The 27,519-nt window shown below is 37.2% G+C and overlaps 3 protein-coding genes and 1 pseudogene across 3 annotated transcripts; all 4 read left to right on the top strand.

Moving 5' to 3' along the window:
• Window positions 1-71: 71 nt before the first annotated feature.
• Window positions 72-7,742, top strand: LOC141819722 (uncharacterized; annotated as a pseudogene).
• On the top strand, window positions 7,565-24,426 carry LOC141819825 (tRNA nucleotidyltransferase cca2). The gene is made up of 18 exons (XM_074707083.1): window positions 7,565-7,788; window positions 8,037-8,194; window positions 9,567-9,876; window positions 10,207-10,337; window positions 11,451-11,568; window positions 12,715-12,767; window positions 13,113-13,162; window positions 13,257-13,355; window positions 15,923-16,032; window positions 16,362-16,489; window positions 17,121-17,187; window positions 20,055-20,138; window positions 21,745-21,807; window positions 21,934-22,075; window positions 23,442-23,606; window positions 23,726-23,823; window positions 23,909-24,098; window positions 24,163-24,426. Exons 2-17 carry the CDS (start codon window positions 8,178-8,180, stop codon window positions 24,035-24,037), a joined length of 1,764 nt encoding a protein of 587 aa, XP_074563184.1. The 5' UTR covers window positions 7,565-7,788; window positions 8,037-8,177; the 3' UTR covers window positions 24,038-24,098; window positions 24,163-24,426.
• A 109-nt stretch (window positions 24,427-24,535) lies between these two features.
• LOC141819721 (umecyanin-like) lies at window positions 24,536-25,046 on the top strand. The gene is made up of 2 exons (XM_074706970.1): window positions 24,536-24,704; window positions 24,802-25,046. The coding sequence occupies exons 1-2, from the start codon at window positions 24,536-24,538 to the stop codon at window positions 25,044-25,046; spliced, it is 414 nt and encodes a 137-aa protein (XP_074563071.1).
• A 640-nt stretch (window positions 25,047-25,686) lies between these two features.
• LOC141819720 (uncharacterized) lies at window positions 25,687-26,367 on the top strand. Its single transcript, XM_074706969.1, has one exon. The coding sequence runs from the start codon at window positions 25,687-25,689 to the stop codon at window positions 26,206-26,208; it is 522 nt and encodes a 173-aa protein (XP_074563070.1). The 3' UTR covers window positions 26,209-26,367.
• Window positions 26,368-27,519: the final 1,152 nt, after the last annotated feature.

The following is a 27,519-nucleotide window of genomic DNA, read 5'->3' as shown; positions in this document are numbered from 1 at the left end:
AAGTTCATATTTGCTAACTTGTTACTGGATATGTTGCTGATTACTGTCATGAGTAAGCACATGATCTTTGCAAATGAAGGGTGAGTTATCATGACTGACGACCAAAGTCCACATTTCCTAGCTCTTCCTACTCCATGGACCACAACGTTATCATGGTCATTTAATAGTTGAATAATTGATTTGATATAATGGTAAGGCCATTTATCCAAGTAAGCACCAAGTTAAGCTTAGCTGGAGCCTCATTATTAAAGTATTGATATGCCCACTGTTCAAGTTTCTCCTTTCTCAACTATCAAATATACTGTGATCCTGAGAGGACAACCTACTCAAATTCTTCTCTCCAAATGGACGAAGCAATGAGCAACTGGAGCAGCATGAGCAAGAAGCCAATGGACAATGGATCTTCCTGGGGACCCCTGAGAAGCTTATTCTCATATCGATATCGGCAAGAGCTGAAAGGAAGAGCAATAAGAAGAAGAAGAACTGGAAGAAGATTGGATGCTCGGGGTCTCTTTGTAGGATGAGAGACAGTTCAAGTGTCATAAGCCCAGCAGCAGTAGTAACTAGCTCTGAAGCTGACAACAAATTGGCCTCAAACAGCAGTTGTCATAGTTCAAGCAGATCCTTGAAAGCCCCTTCTGATGGCATCACTGGAGCAATTTCAACCTCTTTTTCTTCAAACTCATCCTCTTCTGTAACTGCCTCCTCGTCTTCAGCATCCTCCTCTTTAGAAGGATCTTTTGGAGCAATGCATTTGAGGGGGGTTTCAGGGTGCTACGAGTGCAGGGACATTTTTATGACTCCTGATGATCTTGAGCTTCACCAGATACAAAGGCACGCAGGTACTGTTGAATCTTCCCTCTATATATTTTGCAATTTCGATAAGCCTATTATTCTCTGCTCATCTGTGCTTTCTCCGAACAGTGTCTGAAATAGGCGTTCAAGACTCGAGCAGAAAAATAATCGAATTGATATTCCTATCAAGCTGGCTCAAGAAACAAGCTCCAATCCCCAACATAGAGAGGGTGCTCAAGGTCCAGAACACCCCCACCACCAAATCAAGGTTCGAGGCCTACAGAGACTCCATCATGAACAAGGCTAACAAGCCTCCATCGAAGCACTCGAGGTGCATTGCCGATGGCAATGAACTCCTACGCTTCTACTGCACCAGCGTTGGCTGTTCTCTCGGCCTCCATGGCTCCCCGACCCTCTGCCAATCAGCCTCACTCTGCAGTCTCTGTGGCATTCTACGCGATGGCTTCAAAGTTGATGAGCTGGGCAAAATCCAAACCATGACCACCAGCTTTGCAGCCCACGGCGCATGCACCCACCAAGTGCCTTCCAATGAGGGGATGAGAGCAATGCTGGTGAGCAGGGTGATTGCAGGGAGAGTGAAGCAGAGCCAATCAGATGACGATGGTGGTGAGGAGTATGATTCAGTCTCCAGCTCGGACGAGCTATCCGTCTTCACTCCCACTGCCATCCTTCCATGCTTTGTTGTGCTCTATCGAGGTATCTAAGTGTTTTTTTTTTTTTGAATTTTTATCGTCAAGTTGATTCTTACTTGTCTTCTGCGATTGATGTGAGTTGTTCGATGCGTGTTTGACGGTGGATTAAAGCATCTAGAAGGGTGACTTTGTTTAATTGGCATACTGGGAATTAGAGAATTAGATATGATAATGGTACAGATTGGATTTTCTGTTTGTCCTGGGAATCATCCGAGAAAGGTCGTGGGCGAGGAGTGAGGACAAAGCCCTATGATAATGTGGAGCTGGAAGGCATTGTCTTGCAGATCTAAATAGTGCAAATATATATATATACACACACACCAATGTTGTTCAATAAGTTATGCATAAATTGACAAATACAATTGATGGAGAAGATAATATTTAATAGATTTGAGATTAATTGATATTGAGATAAAATGTGTGCTATTATTATATTTGATCACTGACAATTATTAGAATATTTTCATGTGAATAAGAAAAATATCATAAGTTAGCATTGCACAGAGAGCAATCAATTTGTGAGCTACACAATGAAGAATTTCAAGGGGCTTGTTATAGCGCACTAATTCTTAATATACTCTTTGGCCCATTCTATCGGCTCCTGTTTTTTTTTTCTTCTAGTTCTTCCTTAAAGTGATACATTCACTAAGATCTTAAAGTTTATGATGAATTTATTAAAATGTGTAAAGTTTGTGATGTATATAACAATTTGCCCTTATAAAGTATGTATATTAACCTAATACCCACCCCATATTCCTTTTATAGCAAAAAAATTTTGACTTGGAAATTTTCTTTTAACATGACCAAAACTTCAATTTTCTTTTAAGGATGAATATTCTACGTTTCCTTAATTATATTGAAAGTAAATAGTGTCATTTGTGTCTACATAAAAACTATATAAAAATTAAAATATTTTTAAAAATTAATTTTACATTCTAAAATAAATATCTCAAGCTTTACCATAAATGGTATAAAAATATTATAAATTTTTTAAAAATAATTCATTTATTAGACGACTCAAATTAAAATTTAGCTTCGTCATACTATTATCTTATATTTAATAGTATAGCTTAACTCGAAAGCAATTAAATCTACCGAATTATAGCAATCACTAATCTAGTCGTCTTTCCATCTCAATTTTCAATTATGATGAAGCAAATAACAAATATATTGAATGAGCATTATCACATTAGTTACATTTAATTAGAATGAGCTTTCAATTTTTTTTTTTGATAATTTAAGTATTCAACACTTACTCTTTAATTAATTTTAAAAATGATCAATTTACCTTCATAAAATTTTTCATTGACTATTAAAGTAAATCAAGAAACTTATATAGGTCTCTACTAATGATCCAATGTCATAATTTCACAATTTCAAGTATAATGTGGCTTGAGTGAGATTTGAACTCTTGTTACTTAGGAAGCTATAATTAACAACGAGGGTTGGCACAGTTGGTTACTGCATGGGTGATTGCCACATGAGGTCTTGCGATCAACCTCCAATAATGAAATACTTATTGACCTGATCTCTTTCATTAGTGGTCACTGCATTAGGACAAGCCCCTTATGATTTACCTCTATAAATGACGGTAAAATCGGTTAAGATGTGGCAAAATATTATAATCAAATTCATTATAACACATCCAATATAATATAAATCTAGAAAATTTTTAGCAATCATAAACACTTCATTTATGCGTATCCAACACAACCCAAAAGCATTTATATCGTCTTAATTATTAGCTCACGATAATAATTACTTGAATAGGGTTTTTTTTTCATCAAATAAGAGTTGTACTCTTGCAACATCCCAAAAGGTCACGGCGGAGGGAACACTAGTAAAATCATAAACAAAAAAAAAATATGCGAATATAATATCGCTTACTCCTCTAATGAATTGGATCAAGCACAACCTAATTCAGGCATGTGTCACCTAGTGTTAGGCCCAAGTTAATTACATATACATCGAGTTATGTAGGGCATGACCCATATCGTATTGTGCTAGGGTCGGTTGTATAGTGGATGGTTCACCCGATCGAATTGATATTTTATATTATAGGTACTAGATATCCAATTATGTCTTTATCAATTTAAAATCTAGAAGATTTAGTTGCCATCATACACAACAATAACAAATTAAGGATCATTGCTTTCTTTCTTTCTTTCTTTCCTTTTAAATGGGTTGGTTGGTTACTTTATCACCTGCTTCTCTTCCTTTTTCTTTTTTTTTATTAATTTAATTTAATTTTTTCTTACCGGGTCAAAATTCCACGTCCCCATCAAATCTAATTTCAAGATTCGCCGGCATCCAAAATCCATTAAGGATCAACGTATCGGAGTCGGATCCCCCAATAAATTTTCCTTTGTCGGGATCTGAATTTTGACCAGGAATTGATGCCTTTTTGGAGCATCTTGCTGAACAAGGAAACTTCCTTATAATTTTATTAATCAAATTTTGACTTGTAGTACGTAACAACTCTATTTCCTATATATTCAACATTGATTATCCATTTTTATTTTTATTTATTTATTTATTTTTGTTTTGGTAGAAATAAAAAACATGTTCAAAAAAATTCTTAAGTAATTTTAGTCAATAAGCAATAAAACAAAAGGATCTAAGGCAATTTCACCATGTCAAAGATCCTCCAACCACAATGTTGGGTGGTGGGGCCCCACTCCGTTTGGTGGAAATGGAATCTATTTTGCTCTGCTCCTACTCATCCTTCACCTTGTCCTTTTATACATATATATCTATATATATATTTCAAGCAAAAATATTTACATGTAATTTTTTTATAATTTTATAAAAAATGTTTATCGATCAAGGCGAAATAATATTTGCATATATCCAAAAAAAAAACTAATAAAAATGTGAATATGCATTCAACCATTCAACAATCCAAATTCAAATCTAAATTTGACCAAATCCACAAGTCAAACCTAATGCCACATCATCATCTATTTAAAATCACGATTAAAGCATGTCCATGCTTGAAAGCTAAGCAAAATAAATCTGCTCAAATTCTCTCATTGAATTAGTAAATGAATTGGATGAACAAGCCAGCTATTCGTTTAAAATGATGATAATAATTTATTTTATGTTATGCTTTTAGATATCCATTAGATAAAACGACAAACCGTGTTAAACGATCGTTCTTCAGTTTCGTACTTCCTTTGGCTTTTCCTTCTCCATGTATCGATTCATTGCACTGCATGCCTTCTATTGAATCATTCGTTACAGTTGACTCAATCTTCTTTTTTTTTTAACTTTTTTTTAAAGCTATAAAACCACCTTCTTCTTCTTCTTCTTCTCTTCCTTCTCGTAACGGAATTGATTTCACGGAGAGAGGGTGCGAAGACATGGAAGGGAAGCTCCTTAGCTTCGGCCGTATTCTTCGATCGCCGTCATACCCCATGGCGGCGCCGCCAGAGGCCGCACCGATCACCCACGACCAACTCACCCGCCTCCTCCTCGCCGCCGCCGCCGCCGCCGACCCCGACAACCCGGCGCCCACCTCGGATGCCGTAGACGCCCTGGAGCAACTCTACCGCCACGTGTCCCCCCTCGGGGACGACCCGTTCCTCCGCGTCGCGGCCTACTTCGCCGACGCCCTCGCCGCTGCAATGACTTCTTCCGCCTCGGCCTCCCGCTGCCTCCCCTCGCCGGAGCAGGAGTTTGCGGCCTTCACGCACCTCTACCGCGCCTCCCCCTTCTTCCAGTTCGGCCACTTCACCGCCAACCAGACCATCGTCGAGGCGTTCGAGGCGGAGGAGGGCCGCAACGGGCGGAAGCTCCACGTGATCGACTTCGACGTCTCGTACGGCTTCCAGTGGCCGTCGCTGCTCCAGTCCCTCTCCGACAAGGCGACTCCGGAGTCGCCGGTCTCCCTCCACCTCACCGGATTCGGCCGGACCGCCGCCGAGCTGGAGGAGACCCGACTTCGGCTCGTCAGTTTCGCCCACGGTTGCGCCAACTTGGCCTTCGCCTTCACGGGGCTCGTGCGCGGCTCCACTGCCAACGATCTCATGATCGACGAGGGCGCGACGCTGGTGGTCAACCTGGCCTTCTACCTCCGGACGCTGCAGAGCTCGGCGGAGCTGCGGGCGACGCTGGCGGCGGTCCGCGCGCTGAGCCCCTCTGTCACGGTGGTGGTCGAGAGAGAAACCGGTCGGCCGGCGGGGGGCTTCTTGGGTAGGTTCGTGGAGAACCTGAGCTACTTCGCGGCGATGTTCGAGTCGCTGCACGACTGCCTACCCGCGGAGAGCGCCGAGAGGGTGAGCATCGAGCGGGACCAGCTAGGGAAGGAGATGCGAGGGGCGGTGCAAGGCGGGAACTGGGAGTGGAGGGGGAGGATGGCGAGCGCGGGGTTCGAGGAGGCGGAGCTGAGCTCGAGGTCGGTGAGCCAGGCGAGGCTGCTGCTGAAGATGAAGGGGCACGCGTCGAGCATGGAACACGTGGGAAACGGCGGCTTCGGGATCGAGGAGGCCCGCGACGGGAACTCAATCGCGCTGTGCTGGCGGCGGCGGAGGCTGGTTTCCGTGTCGGCGTGGCGGCTCCGACCGCGCGCGGCAGCGAGGTGACGGATTATACATATATTCGCCGATCGCCGATGATCGATGCCATTCTTTCGTTGTTTTTGTTAAAATCTTTTTACCTATATATAGCAAAAAAATCTATCGATGGACATTTCTATTTTTCTCGTTCAACTCTTGTATCTCAACAAATGAAAAATAAAAAAAATTTATTAAGTTGAATTGAGTTTAAAATAAATAAGTTATTGAAATGATTATTCAAGAATTTGAAGAAAAGAATTTGATTCAAACTTATCTTAATTTAGTTGGTTTAAATGTGAACTCTTATTTATAATTTTTAAATTTATAAGATTATTTTAAAAATTTATAAATTTTAAATTTATTTGATTGATTATTAAATTTAATAATATACATTTGTTTATTTATTTTTAAATTTTTTATTAAATCAAAAAATTTTATTGATAAATAATCATGAATAATTTATATATATATATATATATAATTAATAAATATATATATATATATATTAAATAAATATAAATAAAATTTTTATTAAGTAGAATATTAAATTTATGATCAATTTAATTTTTTATTTATTTTAAATTCGAATCGATTTAATAATTGATTAGGTTATCTTATATAGGGGTGAGTATTCGGTTAAAACTAAATCGAATTAATCGAAAACCGAATAAACCAATTTTTTTCAAACTAACTGAATCGATCGAATTTTATAATAAAAACCGAACAAACCGAACCGATATTTTATCGATTAATTCGGTTTTCGACCGAATTAACCGAATTAACTGAATTAACCGATTTTTTTTAAATATTATAAAAATTTTACTAATGAATTAGGGATTTATAAATTTATTTATTTAAAATTTATAAATTATTTTTCTAATTTAATTAATTTGGTTAATTCGGTTTAACCGAATAAGAAATTTTAAAATGAACCGAATTAACTAAATTAACTAATTTTTAAAAAAAATAAGAATCGAATTTTTAATTCTGTTCGATTTGACCGATTTATTCGGTTTAATTGAATTTTTTCTCACCCTATCTGTTCAGCTTGCCCTACTATATGAGAAGCGAGGACTGTGCCAACTCCGATGGCTCTCCATCTTAAACCCGCTCTCTTATTCATCTGTCGCCTCTTTCGATTCCCGCCTCTCCGTGCTCCTCCTTCCCGAATCCCCCTCCGCCCCAGAGCCGGCCTTGGGCCGGGGCAAATAGGGCGATCGCCCAGGGCCCAAAAATCAGAGGGGCCCAATTTTAAACCCTTAATTATTAAATTTTATATTTGGAATTAGGTGTTTAGGGTTACGTTGGGAGTGGAAAGTGCCGTAATCGCTCGTCTTCGCCGCCGCCCGTTTTCACTTCTCTCGCTCGCATCCTCTCCTCGCACCGCTCGCTGCCGCTCCTCGCCTCGCGACTCCGGGCTCTCTCCTCGCACGGCTCGCTGCCACTCCTCGCCTCGCGGCTCGCTCCTCGCCTCGCGGCTCGTCGCTCATCCCGTCTGATCCTCTCCTCGCTCGCTGCCCGCTCCTCGCCTCGCTTCTCGCCTCGCTCGAAGCCATCGCTCGCATCCTCGCTCGCTGCATCCTCTGATCCTCACCGACGGTCGGTGGGAGTGGAACGGTTCTCCTTTTGCACGATCTCGCTCGGTGGGACCGTGGGTCAGTGGGACGGCCGGTTCTAGTTGCCGGCGCTCGCTCGATCGGTACAAAGCACACTGCACAGCATAGGTATCTATGGCGCCGATTTCTTCTATAGTACTTTTATAATTTGTGATAAGCAATTACATTTTACATTTAGTGTCTTAGTGATCTTCCTGTGTAATTCCTAAACTGTAGGCAATTTAGGGTTTCAGATAGAGTCTCAGAAAGTTTATCAAGTAATTAGAAAAAATTGCATTATATGTCATTGGTATGATGGTTTTAGATACTGAATTCTTAGCTTCACTGATTACATTTTTATTGGTCGATGCTTATAGGTTTTACTGCTTCGAAAGGGGAAAACAACATGCAATAACCATCCAAACCACATGGCAACTGAAGGCAGCAATCTATGCACGAGAGCTTCAGATTGTATGGAAAAGAAGGTTTAGCCTTGGTTAATATCATGACTGGGGAGGATGAAACTCCTCCAAAAGTAAGTAATCAACTTTCCAAACCAGCTATTTGGTCCATTGATTTTCTATATGTTTGGTATGATTTACTAAAAACAATTGCATTGCCTTTACTAAACTTAGTTTTTCATGTGTTCTACATGACACGGCACAAAGAAGATTCTCAATTAGGTTCCAAACGCATTCTCTGCCCAAGGCTTTTTCCGGTTAAAAAGAATTATCTGCCCAAGGCTTTAGGTCTTGTTAAACGATGATAGGGGTCAAGTATGTAATAGCAGGGGTCTAGTATGTAAGAGCTCTCAAGTATGGGGTGGACTCACTGGTGTGTACCATTGACGACTCTTAGTGAGGGATATGGATTCTTTATCAATGGAATTAGATCTAAAGTGCTTTTGAATCTTATACGTCGAAGTAAGAACTGAATTAGTATCAAACAAAGGTATGGGTCGCAATAACTTATATGTAATAAGTGCATCTCGCATCCAAAGAGTCTGCTTTCCTACACCTCAAGTCAGTGGTACATAGGTACTTTAATAGCATCTGGGAGGGCATAATATTTTAATTGTTTTGAATCTTATAGTAAGTGAATCTAATATGAAACCTTCTACATGGCCTATATCACGTGCGCACGAAAGGGTAGCTTCTTGAAACTAAAACTTGAACGGAGACCTGGTACTTGATTTATGTTGACTTTAACTTATTCATGTTTGTGCAAATAGATTATCACATCTTCTACAGAACACAGTTTTTCATGTTTGTGCAAATAGATTACAGAAAAGAACCAATTATCTTGGTGGAATTTGATGCTTTCTTCTCCTTAACAGATTCAGAGTCTTCTTTCCTGTCTTCAGGGAAATCAGAGACTTCAATTTTTGATGTGTCCTCAGAGCTACTGCTTGCACAAACAACATGAGCACAGTTTTTTTACAATTCTGTTCTCTTTGTTTACTTGAGAACTAAATCCATTGGCCTTCGGAAATATGTTTTGATATGATACCAAACTATACATATGATTATAGTGGATCAATATGTTTCATTTAATGTCTCATTTCTTTCTCAAAATACTTTGTTTTAAGAAGCATGTTTCATGATAATGAGAATCGTTGCTTGTTCGACTTTGATAACGGCACTGATGCTATGCATATGCAGTTTCCATGATATTCACGTTCAAGTATGAACCTTTGTTTACTTGTTGCCGTTGAGTAAGTTTATTATCAGTAAACTTGTTATGATAATTCTATTCTTTTTTCCTTAAATTTTATATTACAAATATAGATTGGATATTAAAATTATTAAATGCTTCACTAAAACTGTTCGTGTTTCTTTTTGTACAAATAAAAGATTTATTAGCAGTGCAATTTTATATCAGGGCTCAAAAATTTTAATTTCGCCCAGGGCCCTTGTACACCCAGGACTGGCTCTGCTCCGCCCCTCTCCCAATAGAGCCCTAAGGCGGATCCGCCTGCGTCTGCTGCATAGCGGCGCTACTGCTCGAGGCGGTAGCGGAATGGGCTCCTCCGTGATCTTGAAGGAATGTAGCGCTACTGCTCGAGGCGGTAGCGGAATGGGCTCCTCCGTGATCTTGAAGGAAAAGATCGATCTCACGGAGAAGGAAGAGAAGATCTTCCGCCGGCTGCTCGATGTCGTCGGCCGCTTCAATCTAGAGACCCAGCTCCGAGTCGCTGGCGGGTGGGTTCGTGATAAGGTTCGTTCCGGGTCCTGATTTCTTCGCCGCATTACGACTAAAAAATGGGAAAGAGAATATTTTGGTGTTAATTCTTGCATGCATTTGGAAATCTCCACACTAATCTTTTGGTTTTTCTTATGTTTGATCTTCACTTGGTTTCTTATCCCGACTTTTACTTCTAAAGCGTTCGTTTTCTGAAGTAGACGAAATATATATGTTAAGGCATGAGCTGATGCCGTATACAATTTTATATCTTTGGGAAAGTTTATAGTACTTTACTAATCTCTGTCTATGGTTCTTGGAAACTTTCTGAAAAATGATTTTTTTTCTCCATGTTTTACTTAACAGTTGTTAGGCAAAGATTGTTATGACATCGATATTGCTCTGGACAACATGTTGGGTCGTGAGTTCTGTGAGAAGGTCAATGAATTTCTTCAGTTAACTGGCGAAGAACAACAAGGCATAGGTGTTATCCAGTGGTACATTTTCTTTCTTTGGTTTTAGATTATAGCATAGTTGTCAAAATTGGATCCGATCGTCAAATCCAAATATCGGTTGATCAGTGAAGTTGGAATTTGCTGGTAAAAAAATGAGAAAGAAAGTTATAGTAAGTTATTTAATATATGAGATTACAATGGATTTTCTAAAATCTTAAGAAGAATATTTTTTATCATTATGTGTGCAATTGTTAATAATGCAATATACAAATATTGTCATATCAAATTAATATAGAATTAATAAATAATCATATTTTAATAAAATTACTTTCTAACTATTAGATGGTTAATATATATTTTAATTAACTGTGTTATTATTTAATATTCAATTTAATAACTTATAAGGTTTAGTTGAGTCCTTAACTACATTTGAATTTGAAGGAACAGTAGGAGGGATTATTGTAATTTTAAGACAAGTGGAAGTACAATTTGGCATATGATATATAATTTTAGTAACAAAAAAATAATCACTTGTTATGATCGATGGACATGAAATACTGTAAGGGAGGTTTAGATGCAAGGATTAGCTATTCAACAAGAATAAAAGTTAGGAGTCTTTTGTGATCATCTTGTCCCACTTAGAATAAAAGGGTAATTGTATAAAACTATGGTATTGCTTGCCATACTTTATGTATAGTGTTGAAATGTTAGGAGCATGTATGAAAAGTTAATAAAGTAGAGATGAGAATGCCAAGGTGGATGTATGCGAAGCTATTAGAAAAGATAAAATAAAAAAAAATTATTTGGAACTATTAGGTGTAGCTCTGGTAAATGAGAAAATGCGGTAAAATATGTTGTAATGGTATGAATATATTTAAAGGCGAGAAATATATTATATAGTGCGAAGAGTTGTATCTATTAGAGTGGAAGGTGTAAGGGGCACGAGAGAGTTGAAGAACATATTAGTCAACAATTCAACGTGATAAAAAATAATTTAATTTATTTGAATATGATTAATGATATAGCTTTATAGGGATGAAGTTCATATAGCCATCCTCAAGAAAAATATGGCTTGATGATGCTTTACGATGGATACTTCCTTCAGTTTAAATGATTCATTTTGTTTGTGTACTGATGAAATGCATGTTTATGCAGCAATCCTGATCAATCTAAACATCTAGAAACCGCAAGGATGAGAATTTACGATACTTGGATTGACTTTGTTAACTTGCGATCTGAAACCTACGTCGAGAACAGCCGAATCCCTACCATGGTACTTTTTGTTCCTTCATACTATTTTTTTTATTGTATAGTATCTACTGCTTGCTATATCTCCTGTAGTTTTGTAAGAACTTACCATTCAAATCACATAAGTATTTTATCTATTTTAAGTCCAGATGGATGGTAAAATATTTTTTGACTCTCTTATTTTGTTAATGGGAAGAGTTGATTTTGATTCTGGGTCATATCAAAATGCCCTATAATTTCATTGGAGGTACTTAGATTCATTATGAAAATTTACTGTATTGATGCTCTGCTGGAAATATAACTTTTCTTTCACCTTATGGTTCGGATTGGTTTTGCTGATCAAATTTACATTGCCTTTTTTCTACTGAAAGCAATATTTTTTTTCTTTTTCTTTTTTATTTATTTATGAGGCTGTATTATAATGTCTCTTCTTAGTGATTCCAAAGTTCCTAACCTACTAATGGCGGATATTTCTATCCCATTCTTAGCATGGTGTAAACTACATCACCTGATTACTCCTTGACATCAGCTGGCATGTCTACTGATTACTCCTCTGCATGCTGGTTTAAGCCATGGCGGCTCCGATCTCAGATGAAATTAGTCTTTTGGTATTCGAACACCATCATCCAGCTAAATGGTTCTTTGACCAACTATCTTAAAGTGAGTCTGACCAAAAATGCCTCTTACACAATCCAATCCAACCAATCTTTTGCCCAGAAGCTCCAACTAACTGCACTTTGATTTTTTCATATCACGAGGTTGGTGTTAGTAATAGAATCCTTATGGTCATGTTCAGCTCAGCTAATTTCAGATTGAATATAACTGCAGAATGGCACCTCAAGGTAGGTGATGCGGAAGTAACAGTGGCAATAGTAGGTTCAAACTTTAAATTACTATGGTAGGTTGGGTGTTAATGAATCATGGAAGATAGGTAATCTTTTTGGTTGGGTTGAATGCAACTACTTCATTGCCAATCTTTTAGGTGGGCAGAATGTCTAGTAAACTAAAGAGTTTAGAGGCCATTCACATCTCCACCTGATCCCAAAAGCCTATTTTCTACTATTAGCTAATCTTTGAGAATATTCATCATGTGAATTTAAGTCATGATTAAGCATTTTGGTATTATGTTTGATAAACTGTTACATCATTCTTAATTATTAACTTTTTACAGAAATTTGGTACTGCTAAAGAAGATGCCTATAGGAGGGATCTGACAATAAACAGGTATTGTCAAATATTTCTCATGCTTTTTAATCATATCAACACATTTTGCAATGTATCACAATACCCCAATACCAATGTCTATTATCTTATTTATTTATCTTGTTTTCTTAGAACTCGTAGAGAATGAAATCCCTGTATATTTTTACTCAATGGACCAATGTTGCACTCTTTTCTCCTTGTGTCTGAAGCTCCATGTAGAATGTTCGTGGAACTATTAGCTTGACTATGCAAATGAATTGTATACAAAAGGATAATAACATGCACAAAATGGTTACCACTTTTGCAAAATATTTCTTTTTTTTTGTTTTTACTACATTATAAAGTTTATTTGTTTCTCTTTGGCAGCTTATTCTACAATATCAACACCAGTTCTGTAGAAGATTTGACTGGAAGAGGTCCTTCTTACTTTTTCCTTAGAATTTATACAATAATTTTTATTGTTCATCTGAAAATCTTTCCAAGCCTGACTAACAAGGATACTTTCTTCAGGTGTTCAAGACTTGAGGAATGGATATGTTGTGACTCCATTGCCTCCAAAGGCTACTTTTCTCGATGATCCTCTTCGAGTTCTTCGAGCAATTCGTTTTGGTAACAACTTTATGAGAACCTGACAACTTTTTTATTTCTTTCTTAAGAAAATTATACTCCTGATGGCAAACATGTCTTGTTAGAAAGAATTTTTAATTTTTTATATGTACATTTTGGTTAGAGAACATATTAGAGAGATTGTTCTAATATAGAAAGAGAGATTTTGCTAGAAATGAACAACAGCAATGACCCTAAATGGACATTTTAAGAGTGCCACTTTAGCTTCCTTGCAATTTAACCATATATTTTCCATTTGCAAATTTCTTCATGACCCAAATGGCTCTTGACCTTAATGTGTGAGGTGAAATTCATTTTTGTCAAAGATGATTCTATCAGCATCCTTTGTGCCAATTGTCGTTTCGTGTGACAAAACACTATAGGATGCATTCACACGATACTTTCCAAAGCTAAGCATCATTTTTGTTCCTTTTTAGCATGTAAACATAAGTATAATAAACATGTTTTACAAATGAATATGTTCTAGAAATAATAGAAAGTTGTAAATAACATAATTCAGAAATATTTGAAGCAGAAAAATAATAATAAATGACAAACCCTTGAGTTGCAAATGAATCTTCAAAAGAGCCCATTATAACATGTCGTAGAGTAATCTAATGTCCTGGTTCAACACCTTCAATGCTTGCCTTGGATAAATCTAGAGGCAAGACAATGAAGGATGTTAGGTCGAGAACTAGTCGTAAAAAGTTGAACATGTCGTGTGTAATAGTAGGAGGATGAAAAAGTTGAACATGCATGAAATAGCTACCAAAGTACAAAGTATCATGTGAAGCTAATATCAACAAGAAACATTTCTATGGAAGGTCTAATGTTTTATAGCATGATTGAGTGTAATTTTTGGAGTTTCCCCTTGCTATCTGAAGGAGAAGAACTCTGTCTACACTCACTAAAGGTGTAATTGTCTTGTTGGACCACCCACATACTAATGATTAGTTAAGTATGACATATCTGTAAAAGCAAGTACTCTAAGTTACAAGTTAGTGACAGGCCAATAATAAGTAGCATTTGATATTTTTAGTTTTAGTTAGCATGCATAGCGGTAAAAGCAATGCCATATCATGAGCATGATAATGAATCTAAGTAAGCTAAGCATGCAGTGCATGATAGAAACAATAAGCATTTTAAAGCAAGTAATAATTGAGAAATGAGTAAAGCTATGATCAATTGAAATAAGATCAAGAAGGTATTTTCTCCATTAATTAGGGCCCCTATCTGAGGTTTATTAGCATCTCTAGTTCTATCTTGATATCAACAAGCCAATCTACCCTTTAACTGATAAAGGGACACAATCGAAAGCTAAGTCAATCAGTTGATGTAGCTTTAGTGGTATGAGGTCATAATGTCTTAACCGAGATCACAATAGCTACCAATAATTATATAGACATCTAGCTTAATTGTCCATTCTGGATCTCAATTATTCAAGATAAAGCATGATAAGATAAAGGGTAGCTTGGTGCACGAATCTTCCTGAATGTAGGGTCCCGGAGAAGTTGTTTTTGCGACTCAAACCCGTGCCCACAAGTCACACAGTAGCAATTTTACTAATACGCCAAGACTTCCCTTCATAAAGCATAACAAGATAATATTTTAAAATCTCTTTTTTACACATTAAAATTTAGCCATAAAATTTTCCTAAACCAACTCACCATGAATCATGAATGACAACATTGAAAGACATTTATATGAAAAAATGGGTTTAAAGGGATGAAGATCCCTTTTCATTTGTACAAACCAAAGATTAAGGGAGACCACTCTTGCCTTGTGAAGATAGACTTGATTTATCCCCAAAAGCATTCACTTGACTACACACCAATACACAATTGAATATTTACTAATTTTTATCTTAGTCTCCCCTAAAATCTTAAAAGTATAATAAGCTATAAAGCTAGTTGCTCCTTAAGACACCTTGGTGATCCCTCTAATTTTATATAGACAATTCTACACAACAAAGATAATATCCTACCTCAACAAAGACCATAAGCAAAACCAATTTGGTGCTCGATGATTCCTGCTGCGATGCTCCAAAGTTCACTGCCCAAAAGTACGTCAAATAATGAAAATAATTTAGAAATCCATAACGTACATCTACTTCAAACTCACTTTTGTGTGCTTCTTAGAAACTGGAATCCTCTCAATGATTGCTGAGCAATGCTCGGACAAAGACAAGAGAAGTGTAGCCATGACATGAGTTCTCTAGATAGGGCATTCTTTTAGTTGATTATGTGTACACAAGGAAGGGGGGAGGGGGCAGTGGGTTTTTGCCTCGCTGTCAATGAGCCATCTCACTATTGATAGGGAGATGACAAACCATGAATTGCTGCAATTTGAAGGAAAAGGGCCATCAACTGTGACTAGGGCTTGTTGGTTGCTTGAACTTTTGGGGAAGAGGAAAGCTGGTATAATTTTCTTATTCCATGCTATGATGAATTTAAGGTGATTGCACTGGATATATATTCTTGGGATAGAATATGAAATGCAAAGCATTAATATTTTGTAGTAGATGCTATTGCAAGTTTTCTGATTAGTTAGCTTTCTTCTCAACGCACCAGGGGCCAGATTTGAATTTTCATTGGATGAAGACTTAAAGAAAGCTGCTATGGATAGTGAAGTGAAAGCTGCAATTGCAGAGAAAATTAGCAGAGAACGTATTGGTCACGAGGTATTTCTTTGATTATGTTAAGGGTTGCTTTATTTCCAGGGATGACCCTCAGTAATCAAGATTTCACTTTTCCTTGCATTAGAAATTTATGCTATTTAGTCAGATTCAGTCTGTTCAGCTCTAGCTGTTTTCTAATTTCTCATTGTTTTTTTTGGTTGGATGATACTGATTCCATTTCATGGTTGTTTTGATGTTCAGCAAAGGTTGTATTTATTCCCAGTTTTCATATGTTGGCTTATCCTTGCACAATCTAATATATTTGAAGTAACTTTGATTTCAACTCGCCCTTGAATTCATTTTGACTGCTTATTTTCCTTTTTTCTCCACAGATTGATCTGATGATGTCTGACAAGCAACCAGTGACAGCAATTACGAACATAGTTGACCTACAACTATTTTTCGTTGTCTTCACTTTACCTGCAAACGTGAATCCAGCAGTAAATGAAGAAATTGTTAGGTCTCTGCTGGATGATGCTTTACATTACTCCTGGATTAATCTAAGCTTGCAGCATAACCACTTATATTTCATTCATTTAGCATTCCTTTGAGAGATTCCCACTTGATGCCAATGTGTAAGAAAATCCTAATTGCTTTCCCCCCTAAAACCTGGGTTCTTAGTAAGTCTGATAGATAGTTTGAAAAGATGTTTTCCTTTCTGGTTCTCTTTCATAAGTTGGCTATTGAATCTTTGTTGTGAATTCTCTTTTTCATTTGAAGTGTTTTGGTTTGCTTGCCCTACTTTTCTTAGCTTTAATGCGTTCACTAAGTTTGGAGGACTGCTACTGAGGGTTAGTTGGGGATGGAGATCTGGACTGATTAAAAAGCAATTGTAATCCTACAATTAGTATATTTGTAGGTTTTGAGAAGCTGTTTTATCTTGCCAAGAATTCAGTGGTTCTACAACTCTAAAATCTGTTTTCCTTTTGTTCCTTAATCAATTTCAGTCATAAAATAATCACCATTTCTATTTTATCTTGTCTACTGTATCATTCAAGAAAACTCATACTTTCAGTGAAATTGTGACCATGTTCTTTATAAATTTTTTTCAAGCAAACAAGTTAATTCTTGCTGGTATTCTTACATTGCAGGGTTGCAGTTTCTTATTTGGGTGCAGCATGGAATCTTCTGCAGTCTATTGGCTGCTCGATATTTAGTGTGAGTTAATTATCTTGACTTTCCAGAAGTAACTTTATTTTTCATTCAACATGCAGATTATTTGTAACATTTAACCTAGGCAACTTCATTAGCTAGCCATCGATCTCTTTGAGAGGATGATTTTTTTTTTAAATAAAAAAACTTGCTTTGCTTCCTTCTTTTACTACTTTATTTGAATTCCTTAACACAAAATATCAGATTTGGGAATTTGATTTATTACCTTATAGTTCCATATGCGAGAGATCATGAGTGAAGCATGTATGTTTAAGAAGTAGACAGTGAGGCTCATGAAAAAGTGTGTCAGGGAGGGCTAAGAACTGATAGAGAACCTCAGATTAGGTACTGTATCAATTCTATACTTAAAAGGGTCCTTGTATTTACAATTAGTCCTCAACACTCACCTTCAAATTGGTTAAAAGATATAACAGAGCCCTAACTTATTACTAACATATCCAATTTTAGGGTCCTCAAGGCTTAGTTCACAAGTTTGGTTGTTAGAACTAACAAAGATGTACTATTCTCAGATTGTATCTGCTCTCTCTGTAAAATCAACAATCTACCTCTATCTTTTCCTCTCATGAAATAATAATGTGCATGTAAACTTAACTATCACAATATTGATTCATTAATTCAGAAGGACCAAAATTTAGGGTTGTGATCAGTTGTTCCAGTATAAAAGCTCACATGTGGTGAGTGTCATTCTTTCTACTCTGCCTGTGAACTTAATTTAGCCACTAAATTCTGCTTTTCCAGGGTATTGGATTCCATTAGAACACAATAAGTTGATGTGGGTCATCTATATGTCGATGAGCAACTAAATTTGTTGCCACATAATTTGTAATCTGAAAATGTCCTCAATTATGATACAACAGACCTTTGCCTGAGACAGCCATGAGATGCCAAATAAGCTTTGAAGTTGCCTCATAATGACCTTGATATGGAGACTCATGAAATTGACTAACCGTACTCATAATAAATGAGATATCAACTCTAGGAACTTTAAGATAATTACTAGCCAATATGCCATATTTCACATAATATACCAGTTTCTTCAAGTATATCAAGTATGTTAAGAGTATTAGGATTGTAAGTCATGTGGGTTTAGTCCACATTAGATATTTTAGGCTCAGAATTCAAGTTGAGTCCTATATGTACCTTGTAGCCACTATATCATGTTGAAGTCAATGGAATATCTCATTTCTCCTAAATTAACATAGTATTATAGCCCTTTATTATGGTTAGGCTTGCTCGAGTAATATCTCAGTGGAAATAATGTTGTCTTGATCTTATTGTAAGAGGACTTTGGTACGGTATATATATGACTCGACACATAATTTTACACTTAAAGGCACTACATGTGGCACTATGGCCCTATTCATAGCTGATGACTCATAACACTAATAGTTAGATGTCATGAACTAGGAAGGTACACTAAAGTAAATGTAAATGCTTGTCAAATAGGATAATGATAGTTAAGGCCTTACTGCTAAGAAAGCATCCTAAGAAATTTACTTGACTAAGTAATTCTTCCATAAAACCAAGATTCTCGTGTCAAGATCTCACAATGAAAACGATGACTTTAGGAGATGTTCTCACAATTACCCTTCTACAAAGAGGAGAAAGTGTAGGTTTGAGGTGGAAGACGGCAAGAAAACATTGGTCCAAGGATTTTGCAAGCATCCTCGTGGTTGGTTTTGTGAAAGAACAGCTGGGCATTACCAAGCTAGTTTAAGCTCTTTTCTAGGCGTGTCCCACAATAGACTCAATAGTAGCAGTTATGGATTAAATTGCAACAAGAGCATATTCTTCCTTTTTTGATTTATGTGCAAAACATTTTGTTTAGTTCTGGGAGATGAACTTTCACCATGGGTTAGGAAAGAGAGAGACTCCTCGCTCGAGAAGGCCTATCTTTGCCAAGGATCAATTTCTTTCTTTTCTTCTTCACTGAAAAGGGACTCAGTAGGGGCATGTAAAATCAAGTTGCAATTTCCATGCATCCATGCAAAACCTCTCACCAATGCCACACGGTTACACCGTATTCCAATCGCAGCCAGCTCGCACGAAGAACATATAGGCAAATCTTATGTTGCCTTCTTCACAAATTTCTTTGCTTTGAGGGAATGAGAAGACAGAATAGACTTGCAAGCGATGAAGTAGGGAGAACTTTGCTACTTGCTACCCATGGGTTGTCGATATCTCACCTGGCATTGCATGGATGGCAGAGGATCAGTTGAGTCTATATCAGAGATTTAGAGAAGAAACTTGTCTTGTGTGAAGGGACAATGTTGGGGGACTGTGATGGAGCTATCCTTAAGGAGGGATTTGACACATTGAGGCTTGACTCTGGAATGTTGATTTTCATGTGCAGAATGGGTGATATATTGCGAGCTATGATTGCAATTCAATCATGGACAATTGGTCGACTATTAAGAAGACACTACACTAGTGAAGGTGACACATTGTCTTTTTAGGAGTAAGAGATAAAACCAGAGCGAGAGAGAACGGGTTCCAGAGTTCATCTATGATATTTTATGTTATGAGAGAAGATTTGATAAAATATCCTAGGTTGCCTCCCTCTACCAATATATCAATTATATTGTGTGCAAATTTTCAAAAGAATTCTTTTTTATTTTACAATATTACAATTTGTCCCAGTAGGTATGCCCCAAATAAGTTTACACCTAATTGTTGTCTGAATTAGCACAGAAGAATGCTCTGCTTTATTTTGATGCAATTATATTGTGAAATCATATATTTGCTGAAATTGCACTACATTTTTTTTCCAAAAATTATTTTTTAAAACATTCTTCTTTATTTATTTGCTGGTTTATTTGTTGCAAGTAACAATGCCCCCCCAAAAATGACAGGATGACCAGCGAAGACTTTACTTATATGAGGCTTTGTTCCTTCCCTTCAGAAACATAGTGTACATGGATAAGAAGTCTAAAAAGGTAAATTGGTTTAGCTGAGTTTCATTTTATGCGTCTAAGATTTGACTAGTTAACGAAGGTTAAGTTCTGGTTTGACTCACTCATAGTTTGTGCTGAAATTTTCTTTTCAATCTCAATTTAACTATTTGACAGCTATACAACTCTGAATTTTACAAATGCACTTGAAATAGTGGCAGTTCAAGACCTAGCCTAAGCAACCTCATTAAACATCTCTTGTTATCTTACCATATATACAATTTGACCTTCTGCATGTACCTTGTATCAGACTAAATGAAGCGAGTAAAAGGTTCAGATAAGAGTAGGTGCCAAATGATTCAATTAGATAAAGAGGAGTGCAAGGCTGAGAGGATTGACAGGTGGTAGTAGCTAGTCATGGTTTTAATTAAGTTTGATGGTTGGGATCTGGGATGGGTATTTAAATTTTAATTAATGTTTAGGTTGAGCAGGGGAAGAATGTGGAGGTAGAGTGGGCAGGGTGTGAGTGGGGTTAATCAAATAATTACTTATAGAATTTGAATTTTATTAACTAGCAAAAGTGGGAGGAAGGATCTGGATGTTAACCGAATAATTACTTAGATTTTACATATAAATTAATGTTTCAAATTTTAACTAAAATCTGTTAATTTTATTTATTTATTTTAGAACTTAATTGATTAACAATCAAATTTGCAGTAATTAATTGATGAGTTTGGTTTCCTAAATTTTTATCAACGCTTGCACTAATTAATGAACTATTGATTTTTTTGTTCATTTAGTAAATGTTTGTAATAGTAAAGGTTAGATGATTAATTATTACCAATTAGTTATTGATTGATATCTTACTATTGATTAATATTGTAATCAGTTGCCCTCGGGGCTATGGTGTAGCGGTTAGACTCTTTAGCGGTTAATCAGATATCTAAGGTTCGAGTTCCAACTGCTGCGCACTGTAGGAAATTTTCCCACCAGTGGGATGACAGACGTAAGAATGATGGCTGCTTGGATGGACCGCTGCGAGCACTTCTCAATTTATCTTAGTGGCCGGTAGAAAACTTTCATGGGGCCAGTTGGTCACCTTCAGGACTAGTAGGATCACAAGAACTAGATACTTGGATTATTAAAAAAAAAAATTTGTAATTAGTTATTGATTGTGCAATCCAAGGAGATCATATCTCTTATGTCAATTCCAATCAGAGCTAGCAAATTGGTTCGCTAAGTTTTTGAAAGGTCCTAGGCTTGACCATATAAGTAACACGTTGGATTTATTAATATTCTTAAATCAGATAGTGTATACTTGTGTATATCACATTTTTAAGGTGTAAAGTATAAAGTCATGAGACATAATATAAGTATAGGTAGAGGTGATTACCTAGGGCATATCTAGCTTGATTTTGCAGAAACCGAAACAATAAATTAAGGCTTCTAGGCATACTGCCTACTTGCATAGCAAAATTGATTTTGCTTTTTTACAAGTTCATTTTTTATTTTTGAAGTTCTAGTGTCACTTTACAGCTTTAAGTTATACAAAAGTTCGTTATATAAAACCAATAGTTAGCTAACTGTTTTCTCTAGGTTTTTTCCCCTCAAGTTCTTTCTTTTAGCTTTATCTGAATGTCTTCTTTATTAGATTCCTGTTACAAACTTCATCATTCGGGAGTCCCTTAAGTTGAAGGCTAGTGATGCTGATATGGTCAGTATTCTTATCTAACCAACTTGCTATACTCTCATGTGCACATTTCTCTTTGATTTATGTATATGTTTACATAGGATGAGTTATTTCCATTTGTCATTCTTCATCATATAATACTATTTGTAGGTGATGAGTTTGCATTTTGCATCTGAGAGATTCCTATCCTTGATTCCTCTATTGGATCCAAATAACGATTCAGAATTTATTGAGTCTGAACTTGATGGTGAATTTCTTGACATGCCAATGGCTTCAAAAAGGATTTTGGCAGGTAAGAAAATGCTGCATTGTATTACCAAGTGATTGCTTTTCATCTAAAACAAACATGTCTTTTTTTGTGTTCTGATTATAGTGTTTTAGTTGACTAATCTACATAAGCTATAGCTATAAAAACGTAAAAAACTATTTTGGATATAGAAAGCCATGAGTTATGTCGACCTTGCATGCAGATTTACTACTAATTCAATAATTATTCAACCTAATTGGTGGTTGCTATGGTCTGAATAGTTCACATGATTAGATAGTTTGATAAATATGCAGTGGCAATTCTGTTACATGGATTAAACATGTATCATTTGGGTATCCTAAACGAAATAGGCTTCTTACAACTTTGATCACTTTATTTTCATTGTAGTCAAAATTGTGACATGAGACCTTTGGATCTTACGATCCACAGTTCAAATTGACCAATAAGATCAAACCCCCAAATTGAATTAATTTAACTAGGATCTTATGGTCCTACAATCTGATCATATACCTATTTAAGTTTGTATGTAGGATACTTGTCCAACAACTATGATTACAATATATATATACATTCAATTACGGTCAACATTTACTATTACAAATATTTTTTTTCTTGCCATATCATTTTAAAAATTTTCAATTATATAATATTTTTTGACTTTTTAAGTGTAACCGTAAAAGTTTCTTTTTTGGTATCATTATTATCATCTATCTCTAACTATTGTTAATTTCATCATCTTATAATTACAATTCATGTTATTATAAAAGTAAAAGTTGCTACATGATATATAAAGATAGAATATTCTAAAAAATTCATTATATTTTAACATATTTAGTATATCAATAGTTTTATTTGTGTGTTATGATATTGGAGTGATAGTGGTTAAAATCTTCGTACTAAATAGAAAGTCAATACGTGTGATAAATTTATAAATGTCAAATATAGTTTTAAAATACTTTATTAAATTATAGGATCTCAAGGTCCTACTTTTGGATCCTGTAATTTGAACCTATTAACCACTTTCCATTCCTAGCTAGGATTTTGATCCCGAGAACCTTATTTTAGCTTCTATGTGCTACTGGTTTTCAGTAGTTATCCTAGGTTTTTTCTAGCACATTTGATGCTTCTTCTCCTTCAGTTTTTGATAAACCGTGTAAGTGCTTGATTCAAGCTCATAGATAAGATATCGAGTTGATCTAAAACAATGTTTAGCCGTGCAGCAGTTGCTTAGTTATCTTAGCTACTGCAAGTTAAGATATATTTTGAAATTTGCTTTTGTTCATTCATTACTAGTCGCTTCGCTTTGGGCCTTAAATTCCTGAGAATTGCAGTCCTTTGATCTGACAATGTCGATTCTTGACAATATACATATATATATTTACATTTCCAGGTCTTCTTCTGCGACAAATCAAGGATTTCTGGCGTGTTTCTTTGTTAGCATCAACGCTGTTATACAGCAGAGTTGATTCCAGTGATGATGCTTCAAGCATACAATTTGAACTGGATACAGCGAAGGAAATTTTTCAAAGAGTTCAAAGCACTATTAGTCAACTCGGTAAGATTTCTGCTCGTCGATAAATTTAATTCATAATCGTTAACTTTGGTTTCCAGAACGCGATCGTATGATTTTATAGTTTAGTAAAGATAAAAGATAAAAAGTGTCTTACATTGCAGGTCTGGATCAGGTGTGGGATGCCAAACCATTGCTCGACGGAAAGGCGATAATGAATTTTCTACAACTTAAAACGGGAGGCCCAGTGGTGAAGGAATGGGTAAGAAACACGCCTGCAGTTGCAGCTCCATTGCACTACCTAACCGCGTCTTGTTGCTGATAAACGAATTACTACCGTTTGGCAGCAAAATAGGGTACTGAAATGGCAGCTTGCTCATCCTCAAGGCACTGCCGACGAATGTCTTGATTGGATGAAGCAGTCTCAGACAAAACGTGCAAAGCTATTAGACTGCCCAGACTGCCGTTGCAAATAAAGCTCGAAGACAAATTGCATCTTTTTGTTTGGTTCAGAGGGAATCCTGATTCAACTAGAAGGTACTCGGTGTATATACCTCTGCTCGTAGATTAGTAATAATTTGTTCTTCAACATTTTTCTTAGGCCATTCTGCTCAGAGTCAAGGAAGTCGGGGAGAAAGGAGGGCAGGAGGTAGTTCCATCGAGCTTGCACCTTGTGTAATATAAGCTTGGAACTGAGAGCTAAGTTTAAACATATCAAAATAATCTTGTGAGTGTATGAGTTTAGGTTTAATTCTATTAATTTTGTAAGTAGAAGTCTTCCTCATTCCTATTGAAATTATGTCTTTTTCTTTGTTTCTCTAAATTTTAACATATGAGTGTATTAATTCTAACACTAGATTTATTCTGATGGTGCCTGAGAAAAGATGTGGTAGTTACGAGCAGTTGAAAAGTTGGTTTTAAGAGGGAAAAAACCCTAACCTTTCGTTGAATTTCACCCAAAATCCAACGCCACGATGCTGGCAGTCGTCCGAGCGCTGGGCCTTCTCCTCGCCGGCCGTTGCTTCTTCGCCGCTGCCGCCGTTCCTCATCTCGTCGGCGACTCCATTTGGTCGATTCCCACGAGCGACGATTTCTACATCCGCTGGGCCGAGAACCGGTCCTTCGCCGTCGGCGATTCCTTGAGTAACTCATCTCTCTCTCAAACCTCTCTCCATCTCTCTTTTTCTCTTTCGCCGCGTCGTCGGTGACGAAACTGTCTTCGATTTAATTTACCGGCCAGCGTTCAGATTCGAGGTGGGGTTTTACGACGCCGTCCAGGTCTCCAGGCGGGAGTTCGACGAGTGCACTGCGGAGAATCCCTTCCGGTCCTTCCCGGAGGGTCCTGCGACGGCGAGATTAAACGAAGAAGGCGTGCATTACTTCGTGTGCAGCTTTGGGAATTACTGCCGTCTCGGCCAAAAGGTCGCCGTCTCCGTTCGACGGAAGCTTCCACGCCCCGCCGCTTCTGCTGCTCCTCCTCCTTGAGATCGATGCGAGGACAGAAGAGAAAAATCTCCCTTGACGTTTAATTCATGTGCTGTGATAGTAATATTCTTCTTCTTCTCCTTCTTCTTCTTCTTTTAAAATGTATTTTGTGTTTATCCAAAATTCTTCTTCTTTCAATTTATCCAAAATATATAATTTAGAAAGATATTTGGCTATTATACTTTTGCTTGGCATAAGTTTGTATAGTTTTACCGTAATTTATTTTTTTTAATTACAAAATGTTAATAAAATTGTTTTAATTGTTATTTTTGTTTTTTACATGTAATAGTTATTATAATATTATAATTTAAGTTTGTATTGTTATTTTTCCAATATTATTATAATAGTTATAGTTTTGACTAAAAATAAAAAATAGTTCAACATTAGCTGAAACTAATTTAATATTAAATAAAATTATTTTAAAATTAATTAAAGTGACTTTCACATTGTAGTATTTTTATCTGTTCTTATTATAATAGTTTTAATCAAAATAAATAATTTTAATGTAATTGAATACATTATTTTATTTTATTTAAGTCAATAATTTCGTCTTGTTACTTCTCAATCGAAATTAAATTTCGAATTTGTCGGTGGAAGGCCAGCCCTATAAATAAATATCTCTCCGCAACAATAATGTGCGATGACGACGGCGATGGAGGGGGCGCCGCCGGACTCGCCGAAGACCACCGACAGAGGATCGAAGGACAATTCCCTCTCCTCGCACATTTCCTACCGCCCCCGCTCCCGGCGATTCCCCAGCTCTGTGTCTCCGGCGCCTCCCTCCTCCGCCGTCCCATTCTCCTGGGAGCAGAGCCCTGGCATCCCCAAGGACACATCATCCCCGGAGTCTTCCGCCTCCAATCCACTCCTCCCCCTCCCGCCTCTGATCCGCTCCCACTCCGACCTCCCCACGGCCCGCAAGAAGCGCTCCGCCGGCGCCTGTTCCTCGCGGGGCGCGGAAGCGCCCTCTGATCCCTTTGAGGCCGCCCTCGCGCTTTGCGCCGAGGGCCTCATGGATGACGATCACCTTTCCGTCCCGCGGCGATCGGCCGCAAGCGTCGCCGATCGCTTCAAGATCTTCGATTTCTACGGATCCTGCAATGCGACGTGCGTCTGCTTCCCTCGTCCCGGATCCTTGGCCTTGCTCAGCCGTCGGCCTTGATCTAAGATAAGTGCATAAACTATTCCCTAATTTCCTGTTAAATTGTGATCTTCATTACCTTGTCGTCTGTTGATTGTTCGATTGTATCGATTTAGGGCTGCTGTAGTCATAACTCACAATGAAGGTTGAAAAAGTAATGCATTTGTTCATGCTTTTGAATCCAAGTCACATGTATGAAATTTGAAATCACAAGTGGTAGAATAATGTGAAGCACAATCGATGGGAACCATGGATAAATGATGTGCTAGTGTTTAGTTCAGAGAGGAGGATTGAACATACAGAGTGAGGAAGCAATTGGAGTATTCTGTTCTAGAGAGAAACAAAGGTCTCTTTGGTTGTTCTATAGAACTAGGAAGTGGCAGTAGGACTCAAATCTATTTCTTCAGTGCCACTAACATACTGCACATCACAATTGAGCACTGCCATCAATCTCAGTGGTTCTTTTTTGCAACTGGCCAAGCATACAACTTTTGGGATCTATCTCTAATTAAATCCTTTTGGTCTCTTCTTTACACCTTTCTCTTACTGCTATCAATTGTGAAGTTAATTATTTTGCAATCTTAACCGCTGCAAGCATCCTGTTAGATTATTGTCTAGAATTAAAGTGAAGCAAGAATCATGATCTTCATCATTGATACAATCAACAAGTAGATGCACAGCTGTCAATGACTAATTGAACACTGTTGTTCTTCTTGACTTCAGCATGATTGTCTTTTAATTGTTGAGTTACTATTATTATTTTTTTCTTGGTTTCTGTCAATTGTCATTAGGTCTTTCTCTGTACATCTCTTGTATGCCATAATTCATTAGAAGACTGTCAGCAATCATATATAGCTTGGCAGAATAAGGATCACAAGGTTATGACAAGGTCTTAGCTTTCCTTGGATTGGATGCTACCCACATCTTGAGTTGTTGGCCTGTCCATTCAATTCATGTAGGCTCATGTGCTAAACATGCATCCTAGAAGTCAACTTCAGTACATAATGTTTCAACATTACTGTACTAAGGTGGAATCTGTAATATTTCAACATAGAGAGATAATTTCCTTCGAACTAGGGTTTGCCCTGAAAACTATGGCAAGAGGTTAGCCTGCAAAGAGACTGGTTCTATCCTTAGCCACTATCACTATTACTCTCTACTATTAACAACGGCACCAATTCCACAAGAACCTGAGCCAGCCTTAGCTCACACTTCCCTCTTCTTGAATAATTACCCATCAGATCTCACCGAAGTAAAAGGAAGACATATGGTTCACAGTCGGCTTTGATCTAGGTGTTGAAGAGTGGTAAGAAGAGAGTAGTAGCATTCTGT

The sequence above is a fragment of the Curcuma longa genome, unplaced genomic scaffold, assembly GCF_044706935.1.
Source record: "Curcuma longa cultivar G26 ecotype Majalengka, Jawa Barat unplaced genomic scaffold, ITB_CL_G26_1.1 utg18532_np1212_1030455_RagTag, whole genome shotgun sequence".
In the NCBI taxonomy this organism is placed as follows: domain Eukaryota; kingdom Viridiplantae; phylum Streptophyta; class Magnoliopsida; order Zingiberales; family Zingiberaceae; genus Curcuma; species Curcuma longa.
This window is presented reverse-complemented; position numbering and strand designations above follow the sequence as displayed.